The sequence below is a fragment of the Hyalella azteca genome, unplaced genomic scaffold (assembly GCF_000764305.2).
Source record: "Hyalella azteca isolate HAZT.00-mixed unplaced genomic scaffold, Hazt_2.0.2 contig12448, whole genome shotgun sequence".
In the NCBI taxonomy this organism is placed as follows: Eukaryota; Metazoa; Arthropoda; class Malacostraca; order Amphipoda; family Hyalellidae; genus Hyalella; species Hyalella azteca.
In genome coordinates this window covers 163,905-175,239 of record NW_025942407.1, presented here as the reverse complement: position 1 = coordinate 175,239, position 11,335 = coordinate 163,905, and the positions used below count along the sequence as shown (strand labels likewise).

The following is an 11,335-nucleotide window of genomic DNA, read 5'->3' as shown; positions in this document are numbered from 1 at the left end:
AGAAAATGTGCTCCTGTCACTCACTGCAGTGAGTAATGAATTATGTTTTCTAGATTTGTAGATATCATTAAAATATGTCAATTGTGGTTATTAACTTATATCTGCAGGAACTTTATATGCAGATAAGAATTTGAATGTTACATCTCTATACCGTCATTTGCATACATTCCATACAACATGCGGCGAACTGTAAATGACGGGAATGTACTGGTAGAACGACAGTCTGACTACAGTAGGTACGTGAGTGACAGTCTGACTCCAGTAGGTACTTGAGTAAGTCATTATTACTGAATTCCATTCTGCAATTAATGTACTGCAGGACATTACCCTTTACATTGTCTGGTTTTAGTAACAATTGTTAAATATTTCAGTAAAATCCCAGTGTGCAAACAGGAGCATTAAATACTCGAAATATGAATTGAAAAGGATTGGAAAATAAATCAATTACATATATAATTATTCGTCAATTATCTTCGGCACGAGCTGAACTCGGTCGGTATTTGAAAAGTTGACCGACTTAAATAACTTCTGCACATTTTGCAATTTGATACATCGTTTGGGTGAACTGTGTATCAAAATTGAACTTTATATGTTCAGTATGAACCTCGTACCTGACAACATTAAACATAAGTGAAAGTAATAATTTTTTCTTAAAAAAAGAGGAAAAAGAACTGAAATATTTTCAATTAAAATAAAAATCCGAGAAAAAGTGATTCTGAACTCCAGAGATTATGACAATGGCAGCGGTACAGCGTCAGTTGCCACTATGATCTGATGGTGTGACAGTGAGTCTGACAGTGATGAGTCATAGTGAACATGATATACCGCCTCATCTCCTAAGCTGAGTGAGATTCTGCTGCGCCATGAGGCTAGAACTACTCATCGCTGTGCTGCTCTCATTGCTGGGTGAGTAACTTAGGGTGAATTTTAACTCATTATTAGTACTGTGTATTATTATTAAATGAATTAATTACTATTATTTGTTTTTGTGTATTATTAGTAAACTAATTATGAATTATATAGTATTGTGTATTATTATTTTATTAAAATTATTAATGTACTGTGTAAATTATCAAATGTGTTAACATAAACTTTGTCAAATTAGAAGAAGAATATTCTTCAGAATCAGAGTTAGTGAAGAGAAACTTTTTTGAGTTACTCTGCTTAAGATGAGATAGCTGATGAATTGCTGCGAGAGGCCAATATTTAGTAAGCGCTTGTAACCGCAGTCGAGAGGCAGAGTTAATATTGGAATTGAAATTAAATAAGATTTGTGTAATTTAAAATATTTGAATTCACGAACAACTATGTGTAGAACTCACTGATAATCAATAGTCTCTATATCATCACGTATTAGGTACGAAAGTTTAAACGAAATTTGGCTTCATTTACCCTTGTGTAGTTATGACTCAAACAATTGAAACAAATGAAGTTTTTTCAATAAGCTATGCTTAAATTCCAAGAAAAATCGTAAAAAATATAATTGAAGTGATAGTAGTAAACTGAAACATAACTTGACGTTTCAGTTAGAATAATGTATTTGGTTAGGCCTCGCGTAATTACACACTGCGTAGCATACGCCGGCGACCACACCCTACGCCGGCCCACGCTGCGTAATGTACGACGGAACAGCACGCGGCGCGTCGACAGTCCTATGATTCCATGTGAACTTTCGCAATTTCTTTCATAGGTTTACCATCAATTATTGATGTTCTGGCCGTATTTTGCAGTGTTTATGCAATATTTATTATGTATTTTAGAAAGTTTGATTGTTTGTTTATTTGAAGCACGGCACATAATTAATTATCTACGGGCAATTTGAAGGCATCTCTTTTCTTCTTCGTATCAGAATATTACATATACCTAAATATTTAATTTAGTATTGCGGTCATCATGGCATAGCAAAATTTGCCTTAATTTAATTGAGCTTAAAGTTCATTATAATTAGTTTCTTACGAATAAACAATCAGGTTAATCCGTACAATGCTATATTGATCTGCTAGTTATTATATTATAGTTTTTAATGTATTTTACCAGCTTCTATTAGAAGATGCTCCCATTTTTTTACTCAATACTTGACGGATATTTTCCTTATAATTAATGAGCAAATGACCTTCAAGAAAATTAATTGCAATTGTGCGAGCTGTTGCTGAGACATACCTGAATTTTGTTCTAAGATAAAAAAATGAGACAATTTTATGTTGGTCAGATAAAAAATCTTTGAATCGCGTTTTCTTTTATGCAATGCTGTAAAATTCAACATTAGATGTTAGATGTTTGTGCATCTTGATCCTACGTCGAACCGAATACAATCTAGCATTTGTTCCAATACCAAATCAGAACTCATTGAATGCAGTTATTTGCAGTTGAGTCACCCATAAATGGGAGATGTTTTTCTCGATCATCTCAAGAACCTCGTAATTTAAGAAAAAAATTGTTCAATACAGTTCAGTAAACGGAAACTTTCTTATGGAAGATTCTCAATCTTCTACTTCCATGAAAAGCCATGAACTTGATTATTTTCTTGTGTTATGCGGCATACATTTTTTCATTCTTTTGTACAGCTTCGCTCTTCTCTCTCTGCACTTTCACTCTCTTTGCACGTCTTCATTGTTCAGTCCTGAAAATCGATGCATCGTCTTGTCTTTTGTTTCATCCATGATATACAAATTAAATTAATGCCACGATCCACGATTTAAATCGAAGCCCCCAACACTCAGCCAAATCATATTCTTTTTTGAAGCATGATCGCCGCTAGTCTCCATGAGGCCAAAAATCGTCGAGTCTTTCAGGAAATAAACGCTCATCTGTCCATGCCGACTCCTCCCTCTGGAACCGTAAACGCTGTACCGTCTCGACGGTCCGCTGAGGGCCGCCCCAGGGTCGCCCAGCGGTAGGGGCGGCCGCCAGAAGCGTCCATTGAGCGCTGTGAAGTGGCGGATGCGATCGCTCAAGGACGCACTAACGATGTCGTGCATTCATTCGAGAGCTTCTTTGTCCAATACCGCAAATTAAGTCGGAATAAATAAGGAAATCGTTGCCTTGGGATAAGGCAGGGATGACATCGCTCAGGGCAAGATCCGAGCATAGAATGTGGCCCTGGAAGAAGATCTATACGGGATTGGGGTAGGATCTACGCTTTGGATCCGTTTATAGTTGTAAATTTTTAAGGTTTAGTTAGGATACGGGTTAAAAGATTACCTGAAATATCATTAAAATTCATTTTGGTTTTGGTTGCGATTTTCTGACTTTCTACGATAATACGCGTATAGCACCCAATGCATTCCAACGTTTTTAAGACCCTATGTATTGTAATTAAAGTAAACTTGAAAGCCAAAATTTAAGGTAGGAGATAAAACAATAGAAGAAACCGTGTAAATTGAACCTTCAAGAAAATTCTCATCAGCGTTATCACTAAAATATCGAAAGTTTTTCATCCAACGGTGATAGATAAATGGGCAAAAATGTATAAAAAGTGACACAGCACTATCGGCTGCAATTTTTAGAACGAGTCATAAAGTAAAAGCAGTAATTCGATTACGATTAACGGACCGAAATTGGGATCGATGACAGCATCTGCAGATGCCCCTGCCTACAATTCGCGGTCCTCCAATTAGACGCGGTGCTCATCTTGTGCCTTCGAGTGTACCTCTCGGGGGAGCCACAAGCTTTCTGATTATTTTTTCGGGTCACTGTGCTTTATGCCTGAGCCTTTAATGTTCAGCTCGTGAACCTTGACGGTTTCTTATATGACTGTTCAATTTTGAAGAGAAGCGTAACTCTAGTATAATAATAATATCAACGACTCTATATAGCAAAACTTGAAGGCATAATGATAATTTCAATGACTCTAGCATAGTATGAGGGCATAACGATGATATCAATGATTCTTTCAATACCTGAAGGCATGATGATTCTATCACTGATGGCGTTCATTCCAATAAAAATATTTACCAATAATAATCGAGCTCGAAAATCATAATATTAAAATAAAAGATGCCAGAGCATAGCTGAAGAAATTATTTCCAGAGACAACTCAGGAAAAATTCTTTGATAATCTGATTATGTATTTGTGCTATTGTTATTCATTGTATTATTGTTCCTGTTCTTTTTAATATTGTTTTTATTAATGCTTATTACTGTGCAATGCTCGCAAAATCATAAATATGTGGCTGATATATCAGTACTGTTTTCCATGCGAATTTGCGCCTAAAGTTGCTATAGTGAATATATTGCGCAACTCGCTGCGCTGCAGCAGATCGATGTTTAACGTTGGTTATGTTGTCTGCATCTTCTTCCGTAGCATCGATCCTTGCTGACATGTTTGCTTCACGATTAACTTCATGTTTACTCCCTGATCTAGTCATGTCAATTTCACCATTAATTTTTATGTTAAGTTTGCTTCGAAACTTTTTTTTTTATTCACGGCGAACCTTGTATCAGTTTGATATTATGTTAATTATTATATCGTAATCATGTGATTAACATTGAAACCTAATGTTCACTCGGCATGTTACAAGTTTGTTCGATGTTGAAACTGGATGTTTACCTGAAATTTATGAAGTTGAATATTTTATAATTTTAAACTTTATGTTTATCCAGCGATTTTGGCATGTTGAATATATTATGTAAAAGTGATGCCAGTTATGAGTAATACTGGATTTTGCATCGTAAATTGACAAATGATGGAATCTAAATTTGACAACGGCTGCCTCAAACCAGTCTGTCAGATGACAAGACGAAACGTAAGAACATTTTGAGATTAAACGGGTTACGTTGGTTCGTATCCTCTGATAGCTGTGGAAGTTACGTGCAACGGCTCCGTGAGGAAGAGGTTCATCAATCCGTAGACAAAACTGAAGTATATGGGACATATAATATAACAAAGCTGGGTTCCTCAAAATCAGTATGAGTATCTGGAAGTATAAAATACAGATAATATGACTCATGCAGTAAAATGGAATATTTAATCCGAAAAGGACACCCCGAAACAGGATCCTGAAACTGAAGACAGATATCTCAGCAGGCAATATCGCAGTGGTCCCTCACATGAGACCGTGACCAAGCAAGGCGGTCCCCACCGTGTCATGTTTACGGCGTGTGTAATAGCCAGATAATCACGGCCATTTATTCCCAGAGAAATCATCGCTGCATCGATTAGCGATACTCAGGCCTCGTGGTCGCCACTGTAGTTCCTACGAAGCCTCTGTACAGTCTGTAATTCAGAGGTGTTCACGCAATGAGCTGTGATTTACTAACAAACTTGCTGGTTCTTCACCTTGTTGGCCCTGACTCCATAACAAACTTGCAGGTTCTTCACGTTGTGGGTCCTGATTTTTTGACAAACTTGCAGGTTCTCTACGTCGTGGGTCCTGATTCCTTGAAAAAAACTTGCTGGTTCTTCACCTTGTTGGCCCTGATTCCATAAGAAACTTGCAGGTTCTTCACGTTGTGGGTCCTGATTTCCTGACAAACTTGCAGGTTCTTAACGTCGTGGGTCCTGATTTTTTGACAAACTTGCAGGTTTTTTACGTCGCGGGTCCAGATTTTTCGACACACTTGCAGGTTCTTCACGTCGTGGGTCCTGATTTCCTGACAAACTTGCAGGTTCTAAACGTCGTGAGTCCTGATTCTTTGACAAACTTGCAGGTTCTTAACGTCGTGGGTTCTGATTCTTTGACAAACTTGCAGGTTCTTCACGTCGTGGGTCCTGATTCTTTGACAAACTTGCAGGTTCTTCACGTCGTGGGTCCTGATTCTTTGACAAACTTGCAGGTTCTTCACATCGTGTGATTTCGTGAGCACCGTGATGAACTTGCAAGTTTTGTTCAGTGATTACATAATATCAGCAGCACGTTTTGCGTCACCGCCATCAGCCAATCACTGAAATAGGGTACAGGCAGTATACATTGCGTCAATCTCAGCAGCCAATCAGTGAGCAAGAATCGATACTACACGCAGAACAAGTGTTGGAATTGCTTAGGTTGTTTGTACGCAGTGCTGCTGCAGAAGTCGAAATTTGGTTTTTAATCTTCACGTATCAGCTGCAGCTTTTTGGAGCAAATTGACGTTAATTATGTGTCCAATATTTGTCGAATGTAATTTTTTGTTAATATGCTCATTTAATACAGAAGTATTGAAATGCCTCACGTCACTTTGTATATTTGTTCTTCAGTGCTGGACACACCAGAATTTGTCAGCCGGCACGCCTGTTATCAGTCAGCATGGACGCCTGTTATCAGTCAGCCGGCAGTCCTGCTATCAGTCAGCATGGACGCCTGTTATCGGTCAGCCAGAAGTCCTGTTATCAGTCAGCAGGCACGCCTGTTATTAGTCAGCAGGCACGTCTGTTATCAGTCAGCATGGACGCCTGCTATCAGTCAGCCAGCAGTCCTATTATCAGTCAGCATGGACGCCTGTTATCAGTCAGCCGGCAGTCCTGTTATCAGTCAGCAGGCACGTCTGTTATCAGTCAGCCGTCACGCCTGTTATCAGTCAGCAGGCACGTCTGTTATCAGTCACCAGCACGCCTGTTATCAGTCAGCCGTCACGCCTGTTATCAGTCAGCAGGCACGTCCGTTATCAGTCAGCCGTCACGCCTGTTATCAGTCAGCAGGCACGCCTGTTATCAGTCAACCAGCACGCCTGTTATCAGTCAGCGCAGCGTGGCAGGAGCGTTGCTGATAAGCTATCGACTGACGCGACGGTTGCAATTGCAATAAAAATTACGTAGGCAATGACGATGACAAATATTCAGGACGGAATTATTTGCAACTCAAGGAAAAGTTGTGCACTACAATTAAATTTTTCTTCTCTGTCTTGCAGTTAACAAAGGAATGAATTCTTAATTATTTGTGTTTCCTGATGAGAGGAAAATTACGGTAATTCCGAAATAAAAGTCATTATTTTTGTCACCATATTGTTCCCGAAAATGTTTCATTGATGTGAAAATTGGGAAATTTACAAAATTACGCATGGTGCAAAAATAGATAAATGAAAAAATAGTTGAATTCACAAATTATTTTAATTTTTATCAATGAATTTAATAACCGTGTATGGATGACTCGATCGGCAATCTTAGTTGTTATTTTAAAGTAACGGCATAAATTTAGTTTTAGTCATGTTTGCGCTTTTAATGCCACTTGAATTATAGAAATATTTCGCGCAACGATAACTACTGATGTTAATGTTCTCGCGTCGAATCTCAATTAATAGCTATTGGTACAAGTTCCCATAATGTGGAGTCGATTACTCACCCATATCAAACCATCTAATATACTTCACAATACTACACGTAATTACACGCTTTGACTGGCCGTAACACTACATCTAATTACGTAATCACTTGCACAGCGCAAGATTTAATTAAGCAAACGTCACGTAACATTCGATACTTCTGGCCAATCAGCCAGAGCTTGTCTGTACCCTAGGTCTGCAGGATGACATTGCTCACTTGCGGCAAAGCGCCAATTCACTTCGGCGCGTCGGCAGGGGGCACGCGCGTCGCTTTGATGCGCACGACAGCGCTCAGTTGAAGGTGTGAACCCAAAACGAACTGTGTAAATCGAGTGTCGCAAACTGACGGCAGGGGGCAGCATGAAAGCCGTCGCCCCTGCAGCAGCTGCTGGAGGGCTACAAACTTGAAGGAGGTCTTTGAAGTATCTGATGGATAGCTTCTTGGCGTTTTTGACAACGCAAACAAATTGGTTTTGATAATCCGGAAAAGATTTGTTGCGATTTATTGCCATCAGATTTGCGAATTGTTTCTACTAAATGTAAAGATGAAAGCTGGGGAGCGTATATATAGGTTGAGGAACGGAGCAAATATATTTGAAATTGTCAAATGGTGAAATTTTTTACTTGTATGATCAGAGTAATCGAAAAACCAAGCAATGACAGCTTTCAATTTTTCACTGACCATCCTCACATCAATCGGAATTCAGGAATGAAATATCAAATGGACATACAATAACTTTTTCATGAAATAAAGCGATGACTTTCGTGAGTCCCATTGGAGAATTCACCTAAAAATATAATGGATAAGCGATACATTTAAACACTAGAATAGCTGTTCTACAGAAATTCCGAGCTCTAAAAATCTTTTACTGTGTATATCTTTTAACAGACCATCGCGGACTTTTTTACGCATTTTTATGAAAAACTGCAGCTTATGTCTGCCTACTAAACGTGCATATCTTTATTATAACGGGATTATGGCCTATTTTCTATTTTTAGCGCATTTTCTCATTTATGGAAAAAATGCACTATTGTGCTCGCCATGTCCGTCTGTCTGTCTGTCTGTCTGTCCGTCCGTCTGTCCGTCCGTCCGTGACCTCAAGTTTTCGTCGACGAGAAAATGCGCTCTTTGTCACTCACTGCAGTGAGTACTGAGTTATATATTTTTTTGCAGTGATCTTTTTGATGAGCACCGAAAAGATCGATGGAGCTACAGCGGTATTTTATCTTATTTAAATTTTTTTATAGCTAGAACTTGGCAACCCGATTATATAACGTACATATTAAATGAGAAACTGAATATTGGTAATTAAATTGTAAATAATATAATTGCTTTTAATTGAAAAGTTCAATTGCTCATTTCTTGAATCATGGCATAACTCTATGGATTCACATGTAATCGATAGCAAACTCTACGGATTTCAATTAAAACATTTGAGTATCTAATTTGAGTATCTCTTGCGTGCTATTTTGAAAGACTGGTCTCTATTTTCATTTCGACTGACGTCTATCTATTATAAGATATGGAATTACGTCAATCATGCCATGAGTGAATGAGGACGATTCTTACAATGCTGGTCAACAGGTATTTTTCTGTGATGCTACTTGTAATGTATGAAGTTACGCGCGTGAAAGGTGGGAAGAACACGGCAGCACGGAACAGTGTAAGCGCGACGGTGACTTCCGAACGCTCTTACGTCAGCGCCAGCCAGACAAACGAAACTTTAACCGTGCAGGGAAGTGAACGTGGAGAATTTCTGACACTTTATTGGTAACGAAGGCACTAGTGGCTACGGTAAAACGTGGTAAAGGGAACAGTGAAAATTCAAACTGAATCCGAAATAAACCCAGAATGAACTCAAAAACCCAGCGGACGGCACCGATCTAACTGATCTAATCTAACTGATCGCGATAACCGAGTTAGGTTCTGTAAACAAGAATGACAAATTTAAGATGTAGCAATAACGGTTAATCCTAGTTATTCCTAAAAAAAATACTATTAATAAATATCAAAACTCGAATTTATATATCACAATATAACTATTCACAATCATCTCGCACTAATTTACACGTCACAATAAATAAGGTCACTGAATTAAGGTTCACCGACAGTGAAGTGCAAAGTTCTTCACGACTAATAAAATGAAAGTGACGCGCTTCGAATGATCAGGTTGAATAGGCTTTTTCTCTAAATGAAAATGCTAGTAAAAACCGAAAGACTAAAAACATTAATGGAAAAATGGGTACAAATTCAACACTAAAAATATGATAAATAACTGCTTGAATGATCGCAAGAAAATGACAAGGAATCGCGGTACAAAAATTAGAGACGGATGAGGCGCGGCTACAACAGGCTTTATTGGAACCAACATAATCAACATGAAACAAGAACGAAGGCTTACGGAGCACGACTTCTAAAACGTGCTTCTTCTTAGCAGCTAGTTATTAAGAATACAGGAAACGTTAAATGCTACACTACTTATAGAGCCTTGCTTCTCATTTACAAGTCTTACCTGAAGGATTGGCCAGACTGGAATGATTGGAAGTTGTGAAACTGGAACAACAAAACAACAAATAGTAGCATAAATCAAAACTACTATAAATAAAAAGGGCCAATGTTACGTTTCACTTACGTACGACAAGCATGTTGGACACACTTTGAACTACATACACGATAGAAATAAAACTAGCATGCTTGGAACAGCGACTACACTCTGGAAGGGCCGCCACAACAGTAGACTACTACACGCTAGATCCTGGTAGGACTACACGCTAGACCCTGGCAGGACTACACGCTAGACCCTGGTAGGACTATACGCTAGACCCTGGCAGGACCACACGCTAGACCCTGGCAGGACTGCACGCTAGACCCTGGTAGGACTACACGCTAGACCCTGGTAGGCTGCACGCTAGACCCTGGCAGGACTAAACGCTAGACCCTGGTAGGACTGCACGCTAGACCCTGGTAGGACTGCGCGCTAGACCCTGGTAGGAATGCACGCTAGACCCTGGAAGAACTACACGCTAGACCCTGGTAGGACTACACGCTAGACCCTGGTAGGACTACACGCTAGACCCTGGTAGGACAACACGCTAGACCCTGGCAAGACTACATGCTAGACCCTGGTAGGAATACACGCTAGACCCTGGAAGAACTACACGCTAGACCCTGGTAGGACTACACGTCTAGACCCTGGTAGGACTGCACGCTAGACCCTGGTAGGACTACACGCTAGACCCTGGTAGGACTGCACGCTAGACCCTGGTAGGACTACACGCTATACCCTGGTAGGACTACACGCTACACCCTGGTAGAACTACAATCTAGACCCTGGTAGGACTACACGCTAGACCCTTGTAGGACTACACGCCAGACCCTGGTAGGATCAGCACACTCAGGAGACCCAAGTCACGCTGGAGTAGCATGGATCAATAGGACGCCACGCACGACGTCTTGACCTTATAGCTAAATGTTCACGTCACGTCTGCACCATCACAGTCACGACTACACTTCATTTTAATTCCCTTCACTTCACTTCACTTCACTTCTATTTTCTTCACCTCCCTTCTTTTATTCTATTCTATTCACTGGCAACTTCATATTATTTAATAGTTGGATTTATTTTATTGCACTGCGATCTACTGCAGTGAACTACTTCATTTTTTTTTATAATTTCCCCACTTCAATCAACAACTTCACTTCACTTAGATGATTCATTGTCGCCCTTTAGGAGGATTTTGAAATACCAGCACTTAATTGTAGGGAAATGATGAAAACACTTGCATTTTAAAGTCCGATCTTACAATATGAAATAACGTTTTCCTTCTTTGAATCCCTGCTCAGATTCCAATGAAGATCTAAATCGTTTGAAAAGAGCCTGCAAACGTTAAAAATGCGTTATGATAAAAAAAAAATAAACCGTCCGTCGTTCACAAGCCTTGCGGCAATCACCAAGTGATCGATCACGTCCAAATTGTAGTTACCTGATTTAGGAACTGAGTAGGATTGGCTGCTCGAGAAGCTTTTGATTTATGGTTCTGTATAATAGTTACGATGTCGTAAATGTACTAATCAGTCATCATGCATAAGAAGATTCCT

The 11,335-nt window shown here is 39.4% G+C and overlaps 1 protein-coding gene across 1 annotated transcript in view; it reads left to right on the top strand.

Moving 5' to 3' along the window:
• Positions 1-376: 376 nt before the first annotated feature.
• Positions 377-11,335, top strand: part of LOC125178759 — a 56,903-nt gene continuing 45,944 nt past the window's right edge. The window contains exon 1 of the mRNA XM_047883279.1: positions 377-906. Coding sequence (XP_047739235.1) covers positions 864-906 — 43 coding nt within the window. The 5' untranslated portion in view covers positions 377-863. The remainder of the gene's footprint in view (positions 907-11,335) is intronic.